Below are 27,058 nucleotides of genomic sequence, written 5' to 3'. Positions count from 1 at the left end.
TGAAGGACATTTTAGCCAGAAAGAATATTCAGATTTTTTTATCACCCCAAGCATAGAAAAACCATCCATCAAATCCCACATGATTTCTATCTGAAAGGGGAAATGGGAGTGGGGGAAGGGGGCGTGGGGCTTAAAACAAAGTCTGCAATTACTCACGATGACTGGCTGACACCCGTCATCTCATATGAAAGATGGATCCCTTTCTTCTGTGAGGTACTTGGGAGCGCTACAGTACCCAGCTCGCAACGACTGGGCGTGTCCCATCTGTTCACTCCCCAAGCATCTTTATTCATGTTTTTGGCAGTATATGCAAATGAGCGTTGCCCTGCCCCCCCTTTTGTTTTCGGGTGCAATCCTAATTCCTAAGGGGCCCCTCAGCGTGGGGACTGTGGAGCAGGCAGTGGGGGGTGGGGGGGGGGGGGGTTGGGGACACGCGCGTGTAACTGACCCCTGGACACACGCGTGTGGGATCGGATTACCGCAGATGAAAATACCCGCCACTGAAGCGTGACTCCGCGTCATCGGGATTTGTCTGCCGCCCACACCATTCTTACGTCTCACAGGTAGCTCTCAGCCTGAAGTCTCAGACGTGGCTGCTAAGGACCCTGATAAACATTAAACATTAAGTCCAGCTCGTCGTGCATCAAACTTCACATCATACAGAAAACACAGGGTCTCTCCAAATATTATCCATGGAGTCCGGCACTTAGGGTCAGCTGCGCCATGAGGGCTATTCACTGCTGGGCACTACCGCTGAGGCAGGATGTCCAGTGCAGCTGCTACAGATCCCAGGTCAGCGAGGGGGCCCACTGTATCGTGACACATGTCCTCTGCTCCCAGGGAAGCATGTTCAACCGCTCATGCAAACTCCCCTCCCCCACTTCCCCTGAGACGGCCTCCATCACTGTCAGAAGCCGCCTCCATCTCTCCTCCTCATCTCTTCACGGGTCCCTGCTCAATGACAGGCGCATTGACAGGCGGCATGACCAATGAAAACAGAGCATCTCTAGGGCTGGGGGAGGGTGTTCCCCCTGACCAGCCAGGAGGTTTAGACCAAACATAGATCAGCTTGTAGTGTCTCTTTTTCGCAAAGCCGTGCTAAAACGGGAAACACAGTGTTTGTCATGTGCGCGTAGGTTGCATGGATACAGGCGTTCCTTAAACACAGATGTTTTCTGGGTGAGTTCATGGCACAGGGACAGGAGCATTCCTTAAGCACAGACGATTTTGAGTCTGTATTCAAGAGGGAAGGTGGGGTCCTCGGACTGTACAGCTGGCGACTTAAATATTATCAATGAGCTCCACAGAACTGGCCTCCATGCAAGGATGATATTTCAGCAACTTCCTGGCTCTATAAATACACTGCTGTTTGCTGAGGTAAACAGGAAGCACCGCCAGACTGTGATTCAATAGAGGAAGAAGGAAGCGAGGATTGGGAGGAGCGGGGGGTCACAAGACATGACCTGGCTCCTCTGTACCCTTACACCGAGTTGGCCCTTTCCTACGGCTCTCTGAGAGCCTGGGATGGTACTGCTGGGTCTCACTGGGTGGCCTAACTGCACTTTGCTGGGTTTTCCACCGAGGCTGTTTACAGAAGCACAAAGATTCACTGTTAGGAAGAGCCAAGAGAGTTCTCCCCTTTAGTGGAACTGTCTTTTCACTCAGCGGCAGAGCTTCTCTCTCCTCCCACAGCCACCGCATTGAGATTTGTTTAGTCTCTTTCTGTCAGGCATGCTGTATCTCAGCTAATCTCCTGGGTACACTGAAAGGAACAATGCTGATAAGTCACAGCTTTCTATTGACTGATCGAGTCATAAGGATGTCACTAAAAGCTCCAAACAAATGCCTACATGCTACTGGAATGTAGCAATGTAATAAAATCTACCCTTATCAGTCGAGCCTGTAACTGAATGACTTCTGGTTTGATTCCCAGGTGTGGCACTTCCGTTGTACCCTGGAACAAGGTATTCAACCTGAACTGCCTCAAGTACATATTCAGCTATATGAAACCATAATAAATATGCAAAAGCAAAACTGTCAGTTATGAAAATCACTCTGGATAAGGGTGTCCGCCAACCACACAGATAATGTAAAATACAGCACAAGTCAGACATTACAATTTCTCATCAGAGTAATTCATGCCAAAGACTCTGTCGCAGCTAAAAGGAACAAAAGACATCAAAAAAAAAAAAAAAACATACGCCCGATAATATTATGTAGCAGAGAATCAAAATGCTGAATAAGAGAATGCCTGCTCCCTGCATGGTTGATAAATGTCTCTTCAGAAGGGAGAAACTGAGGAGGTGCCAAAATGAAAACAGTTGGCTAAGGAAAAAGAGGACTGGAGGAAACCAGCGTTAGCAGTTGGAATAGCTTTGGACCTAAGACCTGCACTAGAGGCACTTCCTCTGAGTCAGACACTGGGCCTCTGTGTGTGCGGGCAGAGGAATCATGGCTGCCGTGCCGTTTGAACCCTGAGGTGACGGGGGGCACGGACTACGCCGCGCTCAGCGATGAGCTCATGCTCTGTATTTAGCCAGGAGGCGGGCCTGATCTTCACACGGCCCTAAAGACGGGGCACTGATCCAGCAGGATTACGCTGCTGTCTGCCTGACTCTGCCAGACCACAGCGCAGACTCTGACACGGACACTGAACAGACAGGGACAGGGCCAGTCAGGCCACCATACAGCTCTCGGCCCACACAGCGGACCAGTACACAGAAAGGGTACCACTGTATGTGTATCAAATACTTTAAAATAAACAAGAATGTACACACATCCACACATTTTCACAGGAGCTGAGTGACACAATGAGTTGCTACAGAAACAAATGTACTACTCCCAGGTACAGACTTTATTACATGGTGAAATCGAAGGACATTCCAACCATGGAAGTCTTTGTCAGGTCACTGGTCATAACATTCTTAAACAAACACTCAAATGGGTGCTCTGTTGTACAATTATGCCTAATGTAGAAGCATCTTAGAGTAAGCCATTCAATAAGATACGCTTAGGTGGACGTCATGTGAGATCTACTCTCTCCCCCTAGAGCGGCTTGTTGATTTGCACTCTACGGCTCCCAGCGGAATGTCCAGGGGATGTAGGCCATGTTGAGGTGAAGTCGTGGGGACCAATGACATTTAGAAGCTGAGCTGGGATTTGAATAATGACATTCATGATCAGGAAATGGAAATGAAGAAAAGAAGGCATTGTGCACAGGGCAGTAGCCGCGATTCACTGCTGTGTGCTAAACATCACCTTCTGCACCACATCATAATCCCTTTCTTTCCACCAGTTTTCATTTTCAGCGATTTGTATTTGTAGTCTAGGTGCACTGCGACTGGTGTCAAAACAGACACTTTCCTTTTGTCATGCAATGCCTAACACAGCTGTTTGCATAAATGAGGCTAATATGACAGCGCACTGTAATCCGCCCCCCTCCTGTAGCGGGAGTCAAACTGAGCAGAGCATTGGGGCTCTTCCAGCAGGGTGGCATCGCAGGGCTCTTTGGACATACCGGATGCTGAAGGCATAGCGTGACCCAACGTGGGGCAGAAATGACTGCAGCGGTGAGTTCGGTATCATTTTTTTACATGCAAAATGCCAGCTCTCGAATGGGATGCCTATAATGAGGTGAAATGTCACCAGCAACACACACCCATTCCGGCCCTGTCCCTCCTCCAACCCACTCCTACACACAAACAGACACATAAATAACTGAAAATGACTACATTAAACCCTTCATTACACTGCCTTCCTCCCTTACAGTATAAAGCCCCCACACTGTCTCCTCTGAAGCTCACAGTGTAGAGCCTCCAACCATGTGTCCTCCAGAGCCCACAGTACAGAGCCTCCACCATGAGTCCGCTGGACTTCTGCCTCCAGCCGTATCTCTTCTGGAGCTGAGTAAAACCAATGAGCCATCAACCCCTCTAACATTAGGCCTTCATTTTGTTTCAGTGAAGAAAAAAACGTTTCAACCCTTCAACACTTTTCCATTCCATATGATTTCCCAGCACCAGTGATTGTAGTTAGAGAGAGACCGCCTACACACTGGGCGAACTAAACAAAACTAAAAACAGCTGGCTCCCAGGCGTTAAGGCTGCTCCCCAGAAACTGCCCTGGACAGCCTTCCATGAGGAAAGCAGGACACTGGTACAAATAGCACTGGTTTGAAAAGTCGGGCCCGCCGTCCACCCACATAGTGCAAGTCCATCCGAGGGCACCCTGTGCTGGGCCTGCTCCCAACTCATGAGCTGTTTTTACACAGACAGGGATTCATCCTCTTAACAGCCATAAGGGAGGGGATTTAGGACTTTATTTAGTGCCATTTAGAAAAGATTACCCCTTAATTGCAGAGCGAGCCGGCCGTGGACTGTCACAGATGAAAGGTTCAGTTCAAACAGCATGAACAAAGGGGGCGGGGAGTACATGGGGTGGTGGGGGATCAGGGGGGCTATGGGACAGTAGGGGTCAGGGGGCTGGGAGAGCCGCTTGCCCTGACTCCCAGGCTCAGGAAAGGCCTATAGATGAGCATGTCCACTGTGCTGGGCCTCTTTAAGGGAGCGAGTGAAATCCGGGGATAAGACGCAATTCTTCAATTCCAGACCTCATCTGCAAGCAGCTGCCGCCTCTCCCCCGCGCAGCCAACACGATCGAGGGCAAACACAAAACCACCCATTCTTCCTTATGCTAATGAGCCGGCATCCGTGCCCCTGGGAAGCTCCCAGCCATAGGCCCAGGTGAAGCTGAAGGCCAGGCCAGCAGAACCACGCCCCACCCACAAGCAGGCCCCTCCACAGGTACAACCTGTCTACCGTAGCACTGGGGTCTGACATTTAAACGGAGGCTGGGAAGCCCTTCACACAGCCAAACAGTTGCCCGCATTGGGATGCCAACACTCCCTTTGGCAGACCCGAGTGTAACTTCCCACGCCACAGCTGCACTCTGGGATTACTCCGAGATTGCTCAGTGCAGGCCGACAGAGGCATTGAATCGACAAGAGGAAGGGGCCTATTCCCGTTTCCCCATTTAATAGAAACCGGGGGGGGGGGGGGGGGGTTTATCAGCGCATGCATACGAGCCCCTTTGTGATATGGCAATGAACAGTCTGAATAACGGGGAAAAGATTATCAAAGCTGCAGCCTGCATAAACCCTCTCAGTCTGGGAACCCGGGCCTCCCTCATTTCCAGTCATTGTTTCTCTCACACACACACACACACACACACACACACACACACACACACACACACACAAAATTTTGCGCAGATGGCGACCGACTCAACAATAGCAGAGAAAAGTACCCCAGGAGTTTCAGAGCGAGCACGCAGAGTGGGAATGGATTTTGTAACAAGCAATTACTGTGGTTTACTTGGTAGGCTCTGCATTGCGGTCTGTGAGGATCATTTCAAAAAAACAATAGCCTGAGCCGTTTTTAACATGTAAGACTTCACATCCTACCCAGAGCAACTTAAAAAGCAAAAAAGTACATAAATGCATAATAGGGTTACACTTTAAATATGTATTGAACTGCAGCACAAAGCCCCTCTCCAGTTAATCTGTGCACGTACCAGCGCTGTGTTTGTAAACTCAAGACTTGTTAAGTCCCCCAGGGCTCAAACACACAAATGGCCGTGATCTCCCCATTCACTGTGCAGGTTTGCCCAGCTTTATGATATTTGGGGACGATTGTCCGCGGAAATTCCACAACACAATCCCACGCTGGCGCTGCGGGCGCGAGAGCCGGGAGGGGGGCCTGAATGCCTCCCCTGTGTTCTCTGACACCCTCCACAAAGACAGGAGGGCCCGGGGAACAGCGGCTCTTTGTCATGGTAACAGGATTTGGGCAGGGAGCTGCGCTCGCTGTAATGGTCCCTGCAAGTCAGGGTGAGAGAGGCACCAGGAAGCTTCACCCCCCCAAGTAAAGGAGCTACTGTATGGGCCTAATGACCCCCCCCCCCCACTACCACCAGAGAGAGGCTTGCATCTTTACAGCCTGTGGTCTTTCTTGTGACATTCCCACAAGCCAAAGTCTCTCCATTGACATGTCTAACTTCTTAATCCTATTATCTTGGAGCTGATTTGCAACAGCGGAGAGCACAAAAAGATATTATTGACAGTAACAATGGCAACATAATGGGGTGGGGTACTGGATAAAGACCTCAGAACTGGGCCCCCCTTCCTGGACAGCTGGCTGTCAGGCAGTGTGGTGCGGTGAAGGTCTGATACAGTGTGTGAGCAACAGTTAGAGCAGCGTCACTGTGTGGGAAGTATGGCACTGGTGCTATGTGTGGAATGTTTGGGACTGTGTGTCTAAGTAAATGTGTACTGTTCTGTCATTCACAGGTAAAGGTGTGGTAGTGTGTCATTAGCAGGTAAAGGTGTGGTAAAGTTCTCCATTATTAGATGCAGGTGCAGTAGAGTGTCATTCACAAGTGAAGGTGTGGTAGCGTGTGTCATTAGCAGGTGGAGGTTTGGTAGAGTGTGTAATTAGCAGGCAGAGATGTGCTCATTGACTGGAATGGTTGAAGGAAAGACACTGGGAACTCACCCCATAGGGCAGCAAGTCCCTCTGACTGGACGCCGCAGAGACAAATGCCCAGTGACCCCGAACTAACGGCCCCGACAGATGGAAGCATTGATCCAGCACGGGATCGAACTGTCCCCTTCACGGCTCACAAATGGGACAACCTTTCTTCAGCTCCACCATGACACTCAGACTGAAGCAGGCAGGGCCAGAGGAAGGGGCAAGAGCCAGAGTCGAAAGTGACAGAAGGTCAGAGCTCAGAATTACTGTCTGACAGCAGGGGAATGTGGGAAAAGGAATCTGAAGACTGGCTCAGAGGAGAACAGACAGCCGCCGCTTACATAAAGCAGCTCAGAGGTTTCTGAGGCTGGTTCTTGAAGCCGAGTGATCTAGCACTGTATGAGAACTTCCAAATAAACGTGTGGTATTAAAAAAAAGTGTTATTTCAAATCCTTTTAAGGCTTAATGCTCACTGCTGAAAAAGGTTTACCTGCAGAGACGACAAAGACACACTGCAGTCCTCTGCCCCATGAGACAAGTAACACCTCAAGGAAAATCACTCGCACTCAGCCGACTATTCCGTTTCTTAGCAACAACACAAGAGATCATCTGCCCTGTGTTCACCCTGTCACATTAGTGCAGGGCGGTTAGCAGCAGGCATGTGCCCCGGCTCTTGTCTCGGTGGCAGGCAAGGTGAGGACGAGGGAGCGCTTGGGGTTTGCTCATCGCCAAGGGTGATTTCTGACCTCTTTTTCAATCCCACACGGGGACAAAAGCAACATCTGGCCTTTGAAAGACTGGCAAATATGTGCGTGTGAACACACACACACACAGTTTTTAGCGTGTGGAAGAATGAGGTCAGAGGCCCAGCTGGAATCAATAAAGTCTTCAACTCCTGAGCAAATCTCAGCTGAAGGCCATTCCCCCTAGCCTCTTTATTTCTGCTCTGTCTGCCTTTGACTAAGCAAAGTCCTTGAGAGGGGAGCACACATGGCATTTGGCTGTGTAAATATGACCACATTCTTAACCTGCTCTCCTCAAGCCACTTTCCTCAATTAGACAGCCCGGATTGTAAAAAGGGAAAAGAAATGCTTCGCATTGCGTAAACACAGACTGGGCCCAAGGGATGGAGGGGACAGCCTGTTTATGCAGGAACACTGGAGCACAGAAGCATCTGCACCTACATGAAGTTTACATCTCAAGGAGGAGACAGAGAGAGCTCTTTCTGGTGCAAAGACACTGGCGTGGTGCAGGAATTTTGGGCCTGTCTGGGATTAAGTCAGCTGTGGTTCATTGCTCCGTTCCTCTCTGCTCTGATCCCCCGTGTTCAGCAAATGCTGGGTGCCACACCGTGCCAGTCCTCCAATCCCTCAGAGGCCCTGAGACTATTTTTAATGTGCCACAGCAAGCCTTCGTTTTTAGTCACCTGCAGCGGCCAGAGCTCCGGTGAGCTCAGCAGCTACAACCGGGCTGACAGTCCCAGCGGGTCTCAAACCTCCTTCACAACAAACACACACACACACAATTACACTGGTAGAGTTGGCCTTCCCACTCTTGTGCATGTAAACCAGTGCCCTGGCCATGGAGAGGATGAGCCTCCTCTGAACCCCAAGGGGAAAGAGGGGAAATGCTCCAGCTTGTTTTCTTTCCTCTTTCCTGATCGCAACACTTCCTGCCTCTCCGCTGCTGCAGGGAGCTACTGTATGCCTCACAAAGACTGCAGGAGTGAAAGAAACAGCAAGAGGGAGGCGGCAGGTTCTGTTATTTATGGAAGCTAGCTTTGTTCTTCCCAGTTCCCGGGTGCTTTCCAATCTTCATCTCACAAAACAAGCTTCTACTCTGTTTTAATTCAAAGCATGAGTGTGGGTTTTCCTGGTAATTTAAGATGCAACACTAAAAAACACATTTAAAACACATTACTGTCCAAAGGGGTGGTGTCCATTTCCAAAGCTGAAAAACCACACCCCGAGGGTTTCAAAGACATCCTTCAAGCAGCCAATGACTGACACCTCCACCATTTTTTTCAGACACATTCTTTGCATGCATTTGTTTGCATTGTGACAGAACAGGGAATTATGCCTGTTCTGTTTTGCTTGATTTGGTTCCACTGTGGACAGTAGTAAAATATCTAAACAAATCAACTTCTGTCTGTGGTGCATCCCACTGGTCTGCATCGCACGCTACCTCATGCAGAAAATAAATTACAAATAGACGCCCATTCCAGCCATTGACTTTTCCTGAGCTACTCTTCCTGTTTACTGTCTGGATCCTGAGTGGACTTTAGTCCCTTTCAACTATGATGACATAAAAGATGATTAGAGAAGATATGTCGTGGGCACTGAGAGCCAATGTATTTGACTTTGGCTAAACATCAGCGCACATAAATCATTAACTGCCGTAAAAATCATATCAAGCAGCCCGAGCTCCAAAGCAATACTGTCTGCAACACCTATATGTGAACACACCCTAAAAATACAGCACTGAGTATTGTACCCGTTATTAAAGGTATAACAGCATTTCAGCAACACACCTCCATCAGAGATCCAGACATCATAATCACTGTCCTTTCAAATAGCCGGGCAACAATGACACCAATACAACGGTGACGCAATGGAACTCTTCTCCATTTCCAAGACAAGCTATAGGCAACTAATTAATCTACCCAACCCAGGTACAGTCGCTGTAGGCTGGGGCTTAGTAAATTATGAAAGACATCTTCATTAAAGATAGAAGTTTAATGCAGACGCATACAGGATGATCGAGCACCGTGATAAAGTGGTAAGGCTGCTCAGCTCATTCTATTTTTGTCAACAGACAAAGGCATTGTGATAGGGAAACTCAAACCAACAACACTGGAGTTAGCCAGGCATTTGCTTGATGCTACAGTAGAAATGAAGGTGAAATAGACCAAAATCAGTCATAGACAGGTGATGATGAAATCTTCCCAACAAGGAAAAAAGGCTACCCTTTTAACAATGCGGTTTTACTCAGTATCTTTGACATTCCATCTGTACATAATGTTGGAATGGCTACTTTAGCTTTTTATCTAAAACCAACCAAAGAATGAATTCTTTTTTGGTTGACACTAGTTTCACTTCAACCATTACTTCATCCCTCTCCCCTTGTGACACGCAGCAGCTTTTGTCGTCTTGGTTACAAGATCAGACAGAGAAAAAGACTTCTTTTCTAGCTTCCCGAAACGAGGTTTTGTGAGGCAGGAATGCATGGGAACTTAACCACAGGCCGAACCGGCAGCTTTTACAGCCCCTTTCCAGAGAGCGAGCGAGCAAGCGCCCACCGAGACGGAGTGGAAACGATGAGGTCATCGCCCGCAGCACACTGCACAGTCTCTGCAGCTAGCTCGAGCAGGCCTCAGACAGATAGCATTCCACGGGGGTGGATAAGGTGGCAAAAAATTTTCTTTCACACCAAATCCTAAAACGCGGGTGTGAATACATGCACAACTGGAGAGACTGATTTGGCCATTCCATTAAAACAACCTCAGGGATCTGCCTTAATCTCCCACAGACAGGACAACTGCTGCAGCATCAGACTGTCCTGATTTTGGCTCCTTAACCTACTTTTCCTTTGTAATTAATATCACAAGTTTTACATCTGCTCAGGCACGGCACCATTATTCTGCCACAGAAGCTGCTGTAAAGTACAGTGCCCGCCTTTATTTGATACTCCTCCGCAGAAAAACCCTCAGCATTCTTTACATTCTTGCGTGGTTGTAACTTGCTTGACTTCCTGGGTCCCAGCACAATTTTTTCTGTTTTAAGGCGGGAGAGAGAAAGACCTGATTTCATTAAGACTAACATTCAGGCCATTCCCAGTGCTGAGACGCTAAGTCTTTTCTTCCAGAATGAAGTACTGGATGCAGGCCCATTTAGGATTATATGTGCCTCCAATTTGAGGGCTATCAGTCTCACTGAAAGTACTGCTCCAAGCATACATTCTGCTAACTCTGCCATAGTTGTCACAGCTTTGGTGTGGGTTATGAATGTTGCTTTGGGATGCCAAGTAACCACAATGAGATTTTACTTATGGGTGACAAATCTAAGTGGCAAATAGCCTTCATCCAAACACTGTTGAAGGGATGTGGCTTAGGTGAGGCCTCCACAACAATAATACAAATGTAAACTTTCCACTGCAGTCTGAATAGGCTAGGGTTATGGGCCAGCTCAATCTCTCTCTTTCATGAATAATCAAGTTATCAGTGAAGAGACATACTGTAGGCCTATGTGCAAGGCATCACACACTTTTCAAAATCTTCCCTCACCTATCTGTGAAATCTCTCTGAAAATCAATTTAACTTTACATTACTGTGAAGTACACAATCATCTGCTCAGTTGGCCACCAAACTACATTTAAAAGGTTAGACTACGGTTAAGATATAAATCATGTACTAACTAAGTAGCTTACTTGTTCAACACAACTGAAGGAGCCAAAAAACAAAATTGACAAAATTACAGTGTGAAAACAAGAACTTTCTAGACGCCGTTCAGGGACTGTGGATATTTTGCTGGCCTTTTCGCTGTGTAGCTGTGAAACGAGGTACAGTCGCTTTTTTGGGGGAAGCGAAGCTACAATGTAGGCTATTATCCTTCCTATGTCTTCTTTCTAAACAAGTCTCAACTAAAAATACCCTTTTCTGCTATAACAGTCTCTTAACTGTAACAAAGAAGGACAATGCGACCATAATGTCATTTCGCTCAATAGTCTGCAAAACCTAAGATGCGTGAAGGCAAACATCCAATTCCAACATTTGACCTTGTGAAACGATGGGGTGCCGGGGAAAAACGCGACAAGCCATGAAGCGCAATTTCTATAGGAAAGCATTATTTGTTACAGCAAATAACAAGACCACAAATTGTGTCTATTCAACTCACTATCGTTATTACATTTTAAACCCAGTCTCCCAAATCGAAAATTGGATGTGGTGAGATAACTGGGTGTTGTACGGTATAAAAGAGGGGTTCAGTGCAAATGCAAACTACACCATTTCACTACAATATTGGAATTCTCCATCTAGTTAGCTACCTCGCTAGTGTTAAATTGATGAAACGTTTTTAATTTGGTAATGTTACCTCCTTAAGCTGGTCCAGTTCCTGGCGAACGGTCTCATATTCGATTTCCAGGTCGTCGTATTGCTGTTTCAGTTGCTGCTTCTCCTCCAGCACCGCCAGCCCGTACTCCGCTGCCTGGATCTTCTCACGGGTCGTCTCGCTCAGCTCCCGGGAAAGGCGCTCGATCTCTGCCCGCAGCCACTCTGGTCCTTCTTCCATCACCACCATCGCTTCAGTATAGCCCTGCTCCTCCACGGACATGTTTGCCGGCCGGGGATAAACCTCAGCCGCCGCACCGGGCTAATCTAAGGCGACAAGGTAGAACCTTTCGCAGATCCAACCTTGAAGGATCGCAAACAACCCTTTTTTAAATGAATTATTTCATTAAAGTCTTCTGTATTTGAACTGCATGGTTGTTTCTCGTGCGTTTCGTGTCGCGATCCGCCTTTTTGTACTATAAAGCTAATATTTGGTTTTCCTATGAAAACTCTATGTTGTTTTCTTTCAAATCTGCTTCATGGTTGCGGTGTCTGTTGCCCTCCGCTTCTCCTCCGCTCGAAGAGATTGGGGGAGATGTTGTCGGCAGCCCTGGTGGTACTCGACGGGAAATGTAGTGCACTGATGGAGGGGTAACTGCAGGGATTTCAGGGTGTAAGAACTCGTATCCCATGGTGCCTTGTGACTTTGTACATGTGGACATCTGATTCCCTGCCCAAACTTCCTTGTGCAGAAATATTGAGAGCAGATTGTGTCCACAGGCTGCCATCTATTGGTATATTATCGGCGTCAGCGGTATGTAGACTATGTGAATCCAGCAGTTAGCAGTTTGTGTTTTTTTCATCGTTTTCAAAATTGTTGTGATTGAAACAAAGCATTTGTTATAGACAGCCAGCTTATCATATCAACATATACTCGCTCTTGTCCCATGTAATCAAAGAATGAGATATAATTGAATATTCTGACTTCATTGTGAGTAGGCTTAGGTACTGGTGCCCCTTTCAAAATCTTGCAGTTAGTAATGCATTTACCTGTATGATTAAATAAGCCTTTGAACCCACTGACCCATTATGAGCATTGATCGAACTCTTGATCCAAGCCCCCGCGTCTGAATGAGCTCGAATTTCAGGAAGCCCTTCCGTCCATTGGATTCAAGAAAGGGAAGAGATGTGACAACAAGCTCTGAATGGGAAATTGCTTTTTCTGGTATCTAATCTCAAGAGCAAAGATCACACAGTGTGAGGCTCCAGTGCTGCCATTTCCTCACGCTAATGGCAAAGATGTCCAAAGATAATATGTGGTTCCAGTAACACTGACAATAATAATAATACATTTCTCATCTAATTTTCTCATCAACCTGTCTGAAATTCTGCTTAAAGTGTATCACCCCTTTGTTTGTTTATAGTAATGAATATGAAATCACTGTTTTTCTATAGTCATGAACATCAAATCACATGAATGCATTATTTTGCGGCCTCACAGTGGAATAAATCACATTGCTTGCTGCAGCTGTTCTTTTTCTTTGTGGGGAGGAGTACTCTCGCCATTACATGAGACAGATTTATGTTGACCTTTACTCACTGGAAGATATTGTGACTCTTTGTGGTTCCTTTCACATAAATGATTGTTACACAGTGTTGATTATTTAGGCTTCATTTGCTCCACCTGCTCGGGGTCAACTAGCTGCTGCTTGCAGCTTACACTACAACAAGCTTATACTGAAACTTGTCAATAACATAGTTTTATAATGAAAAGGAATCTGGAGGCAACAAACTCTTGAGAACAATTCAAAGTATCATATCAGGACCCTTTGTATGGATATTTGTCTCTTCCATTATTGAGGAAAGCATGTGTATATGAGGAGGCTGATTTTCAAAAACCAATAATATACAAATCATTACTAAATGAAATGTTCAAAATCTTAAGAAAACATATCTGGAATTTATGGTATTTTAGTCTGTTTTATTGGGATCATAAGTCACACTTTTCCAACTTGAAAATAAGCATCTCTACTTTTTTTCCCGGTAATTTTGCAAATCAAACCATGCACTAGACGTCTGGAACAAACCAGTGTTTGGTTAAATTAACCAGTTATGGAAGTAGAATAGAACAGAATAGAATAAGTAATGCAGATCCTAAGTTATGGGTGTATGAAAATGTCTGGTTTGCATGTTATGCCCCAATAGTAAGCTTTAAAAGATGTTTACTGTCTTAATAATCCACTGAAAAGATAAGACTGCTGGTGACTCCGTTATGTCATTTGGGGCCGATGTTGATGGAGATATGGGTCTGTGGTTGCTGTATGTGAGAATGTGGATCTGTTATTGCAATGAGCCAAACTATGGCCTAACTTGTCAACTTTGTGTCAGCTGACATGCCATTTTTAAATTTCAAGTTTCAAATAAATTATTGCATGTTGCCATTGTGAACAGTAATAACAGAATGTAACAAAAGTGGTAGTGTAATAATTAAATAGCAAAATGTAAAAAAAAAAAGTTAATTATTGATATCAAGAACTGCAATTACTGTCTGTAAGAGTAGTATGCTTTATGTATGTATAAAAGTTACACTGTGAACACTGAATTAATGATAACTATAATTTCCCTTCCCGCTAGTGAGAGTGTAAGAATGTATGGTTAGTGGAATTTCAACATATAGATGGATTAATCTCAGCCCTCGAATGTCAGTCCCTGGATCATTTATATTGTAAATGTAATTTAAACTAGCGGGAAATGAATGTGTAAAAACAAAAACAATATGTAATAATTAAACACGAGAAAGGTGAATGATTTACACCACGAACTGCCATTCGAACAGATGAATATTCCACTTAATAAAAATTACATTTTCATGGTATAAGTTAATTTTGTGGGCAGCAAATGCATCACTAGATATCCAGCTGTATAAATAGATAACGTTTTTTTTTCTTTTCTTAAAAAAAAAAAACTGTAACCAGTGTAAGTCCTTCTGGATAAGAGCGTCTGCTAAATGCCAATAATGTAATGTAATTTGCACAAATTATTCACATGCAAATTAAACGTCAATTGCTTATATTACAAACGGCTTTCAACATACTGACTGCTCTAGTGACAGTTGCGTTAAGAACCTAAATTATACTTTCGGTGGCACTGAGTACAGCAGAAATGAGGAATAGTTTACAGATGAAACCCCGCCCCTACTTTCATTTCATTGGCTTGGTGTTGCGGAAACGTGTAACTTAGTTTATCCAACCACAGGACACCATGAATCGTTGACGGAAGTACAGAATAACTTGCTTGTTCACAGACAATAGTTGAGAGCGGGCGTTGCGCATATTTGCTAAATGGTATCACGCATGGATCGAGTAATACTATCATCTGTACCGGCTGCTAGCCAGTTCTGATGATATAAAAACAAGGTAATTTGCGCAGCTGCTGCCCTGATATGATGCGCGTGAACAGAGTGGTCCACTGTTTGTGCTTATGCAAAAGGTTTCATTGGCAAGATACATAACACTAAATTGAAGTCGTTACAAGTAAACAGTTAACCGCGCAAAGGTAAACACGCATTTCACACTGGCTATCAACTTCACATATTGATATCCAGTTAATTTGTAGTTGGTGTTAACTTGTAACTTCAATGTGCTAGCGTGCAAAGAAGTGTATAGATGCAATTTACATGAGACTTTGCAGCAACTTGTAAGCTTCCAAGTTAGTTGAATAAATTATATGTATTATCAGCGCTGTACTGCATATTTCTGCTGCCAATGATCGTGATAGAAGATATGGAGAATGGAATTATTTTAAAGAGTAAATTACCGTCAGTGAATCTGTTCAGGTTATTCGTACAGTTAATTCTCGCAAAGACTTGCATGGCACTCTCTAGCTAGCTGTATAGTTGAGCTAATACAAGAAGTGTCATAATGTAGCGGGAAACATTAAAATATTAATAATGAATAAATACATTTTTATGGATTTCTTTGGGATGAATTGGGGCTTTGTCTACAAAAAGCTGTTGCAACGTCAGAATGAGGGGCTAGCTAGTCGCTTCGTCGCTTTCTGCTAACACTTGAATCTTGAGCTTTTGTTGAAACCATTTAAATTATTATTCTGATTCTGGGATTAACATCTAGAAAATGGCTCAAGTGCCCAAGGTACGTCTTTCCGGAGGCTTGGAGATCTGTCGCCTGCTCAACGGCATGTGGCAGGTGTCCGGTGCACATGGTCCCATAGACCCACAGAAAGCAGGTAAACAACGTGGAAAATACATGACACATAAGCTGACATAAAGTGAGTGCACATATGACATCATTCCAGTGGTAGAATTTTGTAGGAGCTTGGCTTGCTCCTTTGCATTATTTTTGTAGTATATAGGTCAAATTTGTGTCCAAGTCAAAATTTAAATTGATTGAACTACACGAACCCACACATGTTTATATGTGCATAGATTTCTTGCAAGTTTGAACATATTATTTGAACAGCAGATTTTGAAGCAGGCACAACTGAAATTACGTTGAGAGCCCTATTTTAAATTGTTTTAAGTATACATTCTACAACTGGCTCTGATCACCATTTTGTACATCTTTATATAAATATCATTATACTACACTGTTTTCACTTAAGAAAAAAATGATCTAGGAATATATTAACACACTATCATCTCCCAACAGTACAGTAGTGCTGTCATGGTACCCAGGTGGGGAAAAAAAAATAAAATAGCCTAATCAAAAGGTTATTTGATATAGACAAATTGCAATGAGTATGCAGTGGCCTCATGAGTATGTATTATGTTGTTTCTTTAAAGAAAAAACCCCATAAAGAAAGAAAGAAAAAAAGAAAAAATAAAGAGAAAAACATAAATGTGATTTTTTTCTTGTTAGTGTTCTCATGTTTGATATTGATACTATGAATAAACATTATAATACATATGCATTAGGCAACTGCATATTCATTGAAATTCAATGCAAGCCCTCATAGTGACTACCTCATTACGTCTGTGCTGCTCCCTCTCTCTCTCTCTCAGTAAAGGCCATGGAAGCATATGTAAATGCAGGACTGACATCCTTTGACATGGCAGATATCTATGGCCCAGCAGAGGAGACTTTTGGGACCTTCAATAGACAGGTAAGGTTTGTGGTGTGTATCTTGCAGATACAACTAGAAAAAGCGTTTTCCATAGCCCTGTCAAGGTCAAATTCCTCTGACAAGGGCTGTGGAAAACAGATTTAACATCAATTTTTCATGCCAGGATTTGAAAGATGACCCCTGACAGAGTTGTTCATAGTTTGTAATCCACAAAAAGTGTGAAACCACTTGTAAGGCCCCTTTGAACTTATTCTGATATAGACACTTTTGAAATAAGATGAGAGACTGGACATCTATGGGCTCATTTGTACTTCCCATCACACTCTTTATTGCACCCAGAATAACAACAGATCCAGAGCTGGGAGGAAATAAGTCTAAGAACTCAAGGTCATATTAATATTTGATGTAAAGAGAAAAAAAAAATGCAGTAGTGTTCTCCATATCCGTCTTTGTCATAACCCAAGTAGATCACGGCCCATATTGCTTTCAGAATTCGGGAGAAAACAAGAAACTAGATGATATGTCCTCAACAGTCTTTCATATATTAATTTCAATATAATATCTTAACAATATTATAGGTTCTCAGGAGTTGGAGTGTCTGCCTTCTGGATTTTCAGGATGGAATTTAATCAGAGAATGCATTCTCACTTATTTCAGTGTAGTATTTTTAACCAGTGAGATGAACATGTACCAATGGTATTTGATATCTGACATTAACTACTCCTTAACCAGTCTATGGTAATACTGAGCCGTTGTTCTGTTCAAATTTAAAATCAAGTATTTACTTTAACTGTATTTTTCAGGCGCAGTACTCTCTAATGTGACCTGGGTATTTTTAAAATCACCCTTTTACTGTGTTAATGTAAGCATAATGATAAGAACTTCCTTGAACCTTTCCCAACATTGAATTTTGGCCTCATGCAATGAATGGTTGCTGTGGTAACTAAATCTTGTGGACAGAAAGCCTGATGTTTCATTATGTGTTGGTAATGTCTGAGGGTTTAATGAGGAATGCACAGCACTGCCCATCGCCATTGGCAACATCTTTTTCCCGCCTTGCTGCTTTGAAACCTACTCTGCCATCAGTAGACCTGAAAACAGTTTAATTCCTGTTTTGCAGAATTAATGAGGCCATCATCCCTGTTTAAACTAATGGGGCCATAAGCCATTTCATTTTTTATAAATTTGTGCAGCAAAAATGATTGTTTGTTCACAGTGTGGACCTTAAAGCGTAAGTGCAAATATCGCCGTGTTTTCAGTACCATGAAGAGGAGCCTGTAAACAGGCAAACCGGATCGACGTTTTATATTTGTATGCCAGACAAAGGAATCCATTAACAGCATGGTGTCTGCAGAGTTGCATCGATTTCTCTCTCCCCAGTGTCCACTGCTGTCCTTAATGGGTATGGGATGCTGCTAATGCAGCACACGGAGAAACTGACGCCTGCACAGAGGTGGGACGTCCCAGGAGGTCTTTAACAGAGAGGGGGTCGGGGGGCAAAGCTCCTCTGAGGGGTGAAACAGGGAGTGGCCTAGGAACCAACTGCATGGATGAGCATCACTCATTCTAGTGAACTGTAGCTGAGCTTCTGTTAAAAGTTCTTCAACTCACTCTTTATAGTCAATGTGGGGAGAAGATCAAATGGTCATATAATAATGAGGGTTCCAAAATTTTCATTATGAAAATGAGGAATTTCTTGGGATTCAAATTAAATGGTTGATTTGGTTAATATGGCTCACTGCCTTATGCATCACTGGCTATATTCTTTTTGACAGTCTCATGGGAGATGTGCAATGTGCAGTGAGCTATTTAAAAAAGAAGCTAATGTCAGTATGTTGCTGACAACTCCTTTTTTCCTGTTTCCAGTTAGGAAAGCTAACAGCTCTGTATTTTTCAACATTTAGTTATTGGGTTATGAAATGTTTTTGACATTTAGAGAATTACTGAATTGTGATGCCTGTGAAATCCTCCTCTTTGCTAGCGAAAATCTAGCTCCAGTGATGTTGCAACACCAGCAATACAAGGCCTCACCAAATGGGTTCCACGTCCAGGACCAATGGATCGAAAGGTAAGTCAATGATGAAAATGATGTTAGGTTATCAGACTGTAATGATAGTAAAGAATTAAAACTGAAATGAATTACCAAAAAAATTCTAGTTCTGTTCCATTGCATTGCACAGCAGGCAGTTTCCCAAAGCTGCCACTGGAGGGCAGATGTGAGCTATGGTACCACTGTGGTTTCATGCATCTTACCATGTTCTTGTACAGATAGTTTAGATTTAGAAGTGGTTTATGATGTCTGCTCTGATCACATTATCAGCTTTACTCAGGTTCTCCCCCGCTGTGGGCAGTATGTTCATTTATTGATCTGAAGTCCAGTGGAGTTAATATGGAAGAAGGTTTTTAGGAACAGATGTTACCCAAGTATCTGCCTGGGAAATTCTGTTTTTTTTGGAGCTGAATGAGTCTCGTATGGTAGAATTTTAATGTTGAAATGCAGCACTGAGTGTGGCGCAGATCTCCACACTGAATCAACCATCTGTTCACAGATGCTGTCCAAGTGGTCTACATTTTCAGCTCTCATTTATGAAGGTTATATTATGTTAATTGCCTCCAAATGTCATAAAATGAGAACATGCAGAATTGCTGCATGGAGCTGAAGGTTTTAAACAGCTCATGGCTTTCAAGAAAAAGAGCAGTTGCCTTTGAGCTGTGGTCAAGAGAACATCTAGAGACAATTTTTGAGGATAGGGTAAGTAGGAATTTTGTTAAGAATCTTTTTAGAAGATTCAATTATTCACATCTAGAAACAACAGTTGTTGTGTGTCTATATTGGACGTAAGTAGGCATGACCAGGCCCCAAGATCCATAACAACAGTTTTCATACTTTTCGAATCCACACTTGCTTAATATGCCAGATGTGAGATGGAGGAGTGCAGGTTCTTGATGGGTGATGTTTGGTAGAAATATTGGGTGTGCTGTTGGAGCTAGGCTAACAAAAAGTGTCTTAAGTTCTTTTACTAACTGATCAGCTGGTGAGCAAAATTTGAGTAATCTGGTAATCATGGAAAATGGGAGAGAAAAAAGAAATAAGAAACATGACCAAAAAATATGATTTGGATCATTCTGGAAAACCCTCAAAAAACAGGAGCAAAACAAGAGGTCATCAGCCATTCTGACTTGATATCCTTTAAAACAGAAGTAAAAGAAAGAAAAAGGGACAAAACAATAGGTTTTGAATAATTCTGGCTTGAAAAACTGATTACACAAAAGCTGCTTACAGCTTAAATTATAAGAAAGTATATACAGCCTGTAAGAGTGGCAGATGTAATGTCAGGATACATTTAAATTGTTATTGTGGAGTCCTCAGATGTGATGCCATAACAAAACCTTAAGCATACATGCAATACACTGACAATACAATAAAATACACAGGTGGTGGAGAAGGCCATCCAGAGGTCGATGAGCAGGATGCAGGTGGAGCAGCTGGATTGTCTGCAGTTTCACTGGTGGGACTACAGTGATAAGAGATACCTGGAAGCCCTGGGTCACCTATCAGATCTGCAGCAGGAGGGCATAATATGTAAGTTGAGGATAATGCTTAGACACCCAGTCATGTTCATGAATCTACATGTTCTACAACCTCTCAGTGAGAACATAATAATGATCATTATTATGAATATGCACTGTACTCTCAAGGGCAGCATATATCATGTATATGACAAAGACAGTTTTTCATTAGTAGCAGTACATTTATGCAGTTGGGTTTTTAATGGAGAACTTGAGTAATTGGCCAGTGGGTACAACAGCGGGATTTAAACTGATGGTCCCTCAGGGTCAGAGTCCGACACTCCTGCACTTCATGCTGTGACTTATTCCTCCTCTAACTCATTATTAACATGTTATATAGAGTTGTGGGAAGTGAACCAGCTGGCAGTGTGAAAGGCATTAACAGTGCAACACAAAATAATTTTTTAATATTTGAAAACACAGGAGTATGATGGTTTAATTTATCATGAAACAGAGAATCAGTATTTGAATAGTTTACTACTGCTAATTTTGACTGTACATAGTGATGGGATCCATATACACACAATACTGTGTGTGTCCTCTTTAAGTGTCCAGCTATGCCATTGATGTGGAACTGTGCTCCACTCTTCTAAGTCATTCACCATGTTTCCCAGGAGCAGTGACCCCCCAACTTACATGCTTATCCATGCTGTCAGGCGTTGAACCTTTTCACAAATAGCACATTTTGTAGATGTGAAATAGTAGGCCCCTGCATACTGCTTACTGCTAACCAAATTGTCTGGCCAGTTCATACCGTCAACACCAGCTTGTCAGTGGCCTGTGCTGTGTCCAGCAGTGGTTCATTTTACATTAAGTATTCAGAATGAAGTTTTGTCCAGGTTTCTGTACTGAAGGCTAGCAGCACATTACAGCTGACAACTTAAACATGCATGCCCCAACTAGGACACCCCAACTATAGTGTTGGTCATGTGGCTATAGTGGGTTCTGTGGACATCTTACTCTGTTTACTTGTACATGTAAATATATTTATACGTTAAAAAGTAGAACCGGACTGTAAATGCTGCATTTTAATGCCTTTTAGCTTAATAGCAAATACATGTTTATAAATGGTGTGCTTGTGCCCCCTGCAGGTGAGTTGGCCCTCACCAACTTTGACACCCAGCACCTGGAGGAGATCACCAGCAAAGGCATTCGAATCTCCAGTAACCAGGTGCAGTACTCGCTGATCGATAGGCGACCTGCGGCCAAGATGGAAAAGTTCTGCCTAGCTCACGGAATCCAGCTGCTCACATACGGGACTATAGGTATGGTGACAGATTGGGGAAATTGGAAAAAACACGACAAGCCACTCAGTTTATTTGTATATAACTAATGTAAGCAGTCCCAGACATGGTCCCACATTCAATCATGAAGCAGATCCCCTCAAAGGTAATGGCAGCAGTGGATTTTCACCACCAGTGGGTGTAAACACCAGCAAGTGTTTTCATCTGTTGAACAATGCCTGTTCAGCTGTTTGTTAAAGACTGATATAAAGACATTTCACATTTTCACATCACATTTCTAGTATTGACTGAAAGACAAGAGTGGAATGAAAATGTTTCAAAATGATTAAAAGTCCTATGTCTTACAGTGACACATCAGCTTCCCCAGAACAACATTCATCTGTATTAAGAGCGAGCTATCATTTCCTTCAATGTACATGATGTTTCTAGTGTAAGAGAGCCACCTAGGGGATGTGTGTGGTACTGATCTGGGTATCTTCTGGGAAATGGAGGTCTCATGGTATTCTGCAAGGAAATGAGTGTGGTTTGCACCACAGTCCTAAGACCTAAGCCACATCCTGTCTCCAGGACAATAGGAATGTCTTATCCAGATGTCTCATGAAAAACTCACTTTTCTTACATTTAAAAAAGTTAAATAATAAAATAACAAAAGCTACTTTTAAGACAGTAGTAAATAAGAAATACATTAAAACTAAAATTGATATTTGGTTAATTACTGAAGCATTAATGGCTTATTTTACTTAGTTATTTCACTCATATACGATTAGTTTAAATGTTGTGATTAAATTGACAAATAAAAGTGATACAATTAATTAGCTAATGAAATGACAACGCAATATGCAGCAATAGTCAGCAATCCTGTCATAGGGTAATATATCACATTACCATTACATATTACCAAAATACATAATATATATTTAGTTATTTAAGTATTAGTTAAAATCAGCAAAATCATTTAATCATTTATAAAATTTTCATAATGAAATGTTCTGTTATTAGATCTGTCAGGCACTTATCTGAACCCCCTTAGCAACTAGCGGAACCACACTGTTGCAGAGACAGTGTTTCAAAATGGAGGTGTTCTAAAATGGAGGCAGTGAGGAGGGCGGTACAAACGGAGGGCACCGCCTCTCTGTCTCCGTCTCTCCGTCTCGCTCCCTCCCTTTCCTCTCTTTCTCTCTTGCTCTCTCTCTTAGGCGGGGGACTGATGAGCGAGAGGTACTTAGGCTGCGGGGAGCCGAAAAGCCGGGCGGAGCTCAACACGGCCTCCCTGAGCAAGTACAAGAACATGGTGGACGCCTGGGGTGGCTGGGCGCTGTTTCAGGAGCTGCTGTCCACCCTGGACACCGTTGCCCGGCGCCACGGCTGCTCCATCGCCAACGTGGCCACCAAGTACGTGCTGGACCAGCCGGCAGTGGCGGGGGTGATCGTGGGCTGCCGGCTGGGCGTGGCCGGAGCCGAGCACATCGAGGACAATCTGCGCAGCTGCGGCGTGCGCCTCGCCCCCGAGGACCTGCGTGCCATCGATAGCGTGCTCGACCGCTCCCGGGACCTCATGCGCTCCATCGGAGACTGCGGAGACGAGTACAGGCACTAAGGGGGAGGGGTCGTCCAAGATCACGCCCAAGAGCACGCCTCTCTCCTTTATGCCTGCTGTACATCGCCAATCCACCGCTGAAATCTCTACGCCACGTCTGCTTTGGCCACGTTCACGTGCTTCTGTAGGCGGCCAAGCCCCCAGTGCTTCCATGTTGTAGTGTAACGGAGGCGCTGCTTGAGTGAACCTGTTTTTGAATGAAATAGACAGTAGACAGTATGGCATTTGGTATATACAGTGTATAGAATGCAGTACTCTGTGATGGAAATAAAAAATTCACAGTTAAAATAAAAATCACAGAATATACAGTATACGTTCATATTTATAATTTTTCATTATAGTTATAATTATGTGGCTGGAAGGCGGCTGTTGTCATCTGTGGCTGACCTGGGGGGTGGGGACCTCTTTGCATCTGTAGCCAGTTGGGGGGGGGGGGGGGGGGGGGGGGGCAGTGGGGACCTCTTTACCCCTGACCGATGGGGCTGACCGGAGGGTGAGGGGTGGGGGGGCAGGGGTGTCGCCGTCTGTGACAGACCGGGGGGCGTCTCTTTGCGTTTGGGGCACGCCATCTGACGATGGGGGAGACTCCAAGAGAAAGTGTTGACGAAGAGACGGTCGGACAGTTAAATAATAATGAGGATCCGCAGACGCGTGCTCACACATCTGCTCAGCCCCAGACTGGCAGGAAGTATCCCAGGGCAACGCTGGCCGTGGAGAGACCGCCTCGCTCATGGGCTTGCCTTTAATGTGAAACAGTCTCACTCTCCCTCCGCTCTCATTGATTCAGATCAGATCTGATGCTGCTTGTTTGCTACCTCTCTTTAAATTATCTGCGTAGTTCCTCTATTGTCCTCTCAGCTGGCTAGCTATGCCAGCATGGTCAGAAATGTTTCATCAAAAAAGGTATACCCTCTTATGGACATGTACTGCAGTGGTAATGAATTTTTAAATATACTCAAATATTAATGCTCATGAAATTTGCTCATTGACATTGAAATGATAATTATATGTTACCACATGAATATGAATGCCTTTTTATTGGCATTGCTCTTAATGATGGATGACTTGTTTTCACATTTTAACTTCCAGTCAAATCAGAAATGGCTTACCTCAATAAAATGATGGCTTAGTTTGATTTTAGGACTGTTGTAATGCTATTGAACACTGGTGTTAAATTCCCAAGTAGTGTGCATACAAACAAAAAGGATATTACCGAGGCTTGACAGGCTTCAGTTAATTTGTAACAAAATGATGGTTATTTCATACTATGGTATAACGTGGGTTTTGATATTCAATGTAATTTTATCATTTTTTTATATATCCTATGATACAGTATTGATATTTCTCATAAATTGATATTTTGAGAGGAGAGAAAGAGTCCAGTGTTTTTTTTTCTGAAAACCTAAATAAGATGTAAAAAGATGGGCAGACCTGAGATGATCAGACAATACATATACCGCAATTAGCCTTTTTCCCCACACAGAAAAGAAGAAAAAAGGTATAAAAAGGTGCATTGAATGTGCTACTCCGATTCAAGGCTAAACTACATGGCTGAAAGATTTAATTTAGAGCATTCAGACAACAGGGTGATACAGTCTCTTGAGACCATACATGACTGAACACAGCTGTGGTCAGCAAACACCTAAAACTGGAACAGTTTGGGGCTTTCCTGCATGTTTGCCTTTAGATTGTTGAAAAGTCATTAATGAACGGGCCACATGCCACATATACACATGTGCCCCTTAATCCAGCTTGTTGTAATCCAGTTTTAACAGGAAGCATCACGTCGGGTCATTTTCCTGTTTATTCACAGTGAGGCAAGGATATGAACATCTATCAACAACAATGGTGAACACTGCAGTCTTGGGGAGATTTAAACTGCATGCTGTTGCACTGAATTGTATTACCATATACGTATGTTTTTGGCAGCTTTAGGTAAGGTAGCTCTATTAAACTAGAATGTCCTTAGATGTTCCTTCCTTTTACAAATACCAAAAGATGTGTGTTACATGAGCATGTGATTGATAACATATTCTTCAGTGTAGACATTTCACTGTTAAATCTTTTTTAATTTTCAGAAACTCTGAAGATGTTCTTAGAAACAAGCCTTAATTTCCTGTTTTTACACTGTAGACATAGCTGTGAATTATCTTAGAATACACTATATTGCTGTACTCTCAAATCTCTGCCATTCTTTTTCTTTCATATTCCTGCCATGTCATTTCCCTTAACATTGCTTATAGATATGGTATCTCTCTCAGCCACTGCTGTGTCTGTGACTGCTACAATGGTGATGACGGCTGTGGTAATAATAATGATATTATTATAATATTAATTCATACTGTAACACTGTAAGAATATCGTCTAGGTCATATAGGTATTTTCTTGTGTGCATAGCGATTGCTGAGTGATTTATCATAAGCTAACTGCCCAGCAGTGTGGAGAGACAATGTACCATACCAAGAGCGCTGCCCCAGAAGGCAGTATAGCTCTGTTGTTGTTTTCCTGTGTCAGTGAAGAGAACTCCACCTCCCTGTGTATGAGCAGACCAGCATCACGGCTGAGTAAAAGGGAAAGGTAATTCATCTGTGTTTTGTAGACACCCTTGTGCAGCCGAACTAGCCCATCTTACATGTCACATAGCTGAAAGCCTGAACCGGTGTCTCAGGGGAAAATCCACGTTCTCAAACTGGCATGAGTTGTTCTGAGTGGGAGCGGTTTGGTGCCAAGCGTAATCTGTCCGTCAGAGCCATAGCCACCCCCCGCTCGCCCACTCTCAGCACTGAATGTAAGGCAGTTCAGTGGCTACACACAGACACTACTCAAGCTTCTGCTTTATTAGCAAACCCAGGAATGAGCTCCAGTGCAGTTGCGAACGAGGATCATGGGATTGAATCCCAGATGGGACTCCACTGAGTATGGCTCGCTACCTTGGCCACACCAGTGAACCAGCTGGATGTAACGCGCTCTACATGTTGGCCTGCTGACACAGGGCAAAGGATGCAAAGGACAGTCATATGATGTAGGTAAGGAGATACTTGCCTCTGCAGTATCAGCGTACAACTGATTGCATTTAAGGTAAGACATGAAAGCATTTTTGCCCATTTCCTGTGTAGATGCATTGTGGGGTTTTGTCATTGCATGTATTATTGAGGTTCTAAACCAATATATAAGTTATGGGAAGGTGCAGTCAACCTCACCTCGTATATAACAATGGTACAGTATTAGCCATTATCATATCTCCATAACTTACCTTCTCTATTATGGATTTAGCATAATGTTTGTGGTGATAATAATATGATGATAACATGAGTATGTGGCTGGTAAATATGAAACAATGGGAAATAAAAAGTTAAAATCATTGTGTATTTTTTTCCTCTGAGAGAAAAGAGCCTTTTTTTCTCTAAATCAAATGGCAAAATTTCATTTTAGGTAAGGTAATGTGCTGGTGATTGCATACGTTTGTGGATGATGCATACATTTTTTTCAAATGTCAGGATTCTCTTCACACATTTTTTTTCTGAAACTTTTTCAGTGGAAACCCAAGTTACGATCAGAAAAATCAAAAAAAAAAACAAGAACACAACACTATTTTCAGTGTCAAAATTAAATGAATTATAATTAAGTGTAAATATTGTTATATTTCAGACTTAATATGATGCAACATATGCTTAAAACATATTGGAATCTGATATTCTAGATTTTATAATTATAGTATGACTGCCATATGTTAAAATATCTGTTTCACTGTGTGTTCCTTCTAAGTGTGTAATTAATTTTATTTGGTTCCTCAGAGGGGACACATACTTTGAGAACCAATTTGTCAAGTGTTGGTTAAAAAATGGTTAACATTCCATGATTATTTCATACAAAAATTATACTCCCATCAGTAAGAGGATGAAATTAATGTATGTAGCTTTTATGGGTTTATATGCATGTTCTTGGATAAAAACATGTACAAATTATGTATTACCAAAATAAAAGCACAAAC

At 43.3% G+C, this 27,058-nt stretch overlaps 2 protein-coding genes across 4 annotated transcripts in view; one reads left to right on the top strand and one right to left on the bottom strand.

The window, feature by feature from the left end:
• The window catches only part of LOC118780260 (protein bicaudal D homolog 2-like), a 59,303-nt gene extending 47,126 nt beyond the window's left edge, over window positions 1-12,177 (bottom strand). For both annotated transcript variants that reach the window (XM_036532670.1, XM_036532669.1), the window contains exon 1: window positions 11,618-12,177. In XM_036532670.1, the coding sequence (XP_036388563.1) occupies window positions 11,618-11,857 (240 nt within the window). In that variant the 5' untranslated portion in view covers window positions 11,858-12,177. The remainder of the gene's footprint in view (window positions 1-11,617) is intronic.
• Window positions 12,178-14,936: 2,759 nt separating this feature from the next.
• Window positions 14,937-23,361, top strand: LOC118781287 (uncharacterized oxidoreductase At1g06690, chloroplastic-like). 2 transcript variants are annotated; one of them, XM_036534257.1, is made up of 7 exons: window positions 14,937-14,990; window positions 15,705-15,819; window positions 16,595-16,695; window positions 18,638-18,724; window positions 20,092-20,239; window positions 21,318-21,491; window positions 22,667-23,361. In XM_036534257.1, the coding sequence occupies exons 2-7, from the start codon at window positions 15,708-15,710 to the stop codon at window positions 23,065-23,067; spliced, it is 1,023 nt and encodes a 340-aa protein (XP_036390150.1). In that variant the 5' UTR covers window positions 14,937-14,990; window positions 15,705-15,707; the 3' UTR covers window positions 23,068-23,361. The 2 variants fall into 2 exon arrangements, with proteins under 2 accessions (XP_036390150.1, XP_036390149.1); XM_036534256.1 differs by lacking the exon at window positions 14,937-14,990 and adding an exon at window positions 15,050-15,129.
• The last annotated feature ends 3,697 nt before the right edge of the window (window positions 23,362-27,058 follow it).

The sequence above is a fragment of the Megalops cyprinoides genome, chromosome 7 (assembly GCF_013368585.1).
Source record: "Megalops cyprinoides isolate fMegCyp1 chromosome 7, fMegCyp1.pri, whole genome shotgun sequence".
NCBI lineage: Eukaryota > Metazoa > Chordata > Actinopteri > Elopiformes > Megalopidae > Megalops > Megalops cyprinoides.
The sequence above is the reverse complement of the archived record's forward strand: the minus strand, read 5'-3'. Positions and strand labels throughout refer to the sequence as shown.

Bases quoted from the DNA above. Each gene is read 5' to 3' on its own strand.
- LOC118781287 (XM_036534257.1), top strand. From the start codon at position 15,708: ATGGCTCAAGTGCCCAAGGTACGTCTTTCCGGAGGCTTGGAGATCTGT. The intron at 18,725-20,091 runs GTAAGTCAATGA...TAAAATACACAG, and splicing joins CAGGACCAATGGATCGAAAG to GTGGTGGAGAAGGCCATCCA. The intron at 20,240-21,317 runs GTAAGTTGAGGA...TGCCCCCTGCAG, and splicing joins GCAGCAGGAGGGCATAATAT to GTGAGTTGGCCCTCACCAAC.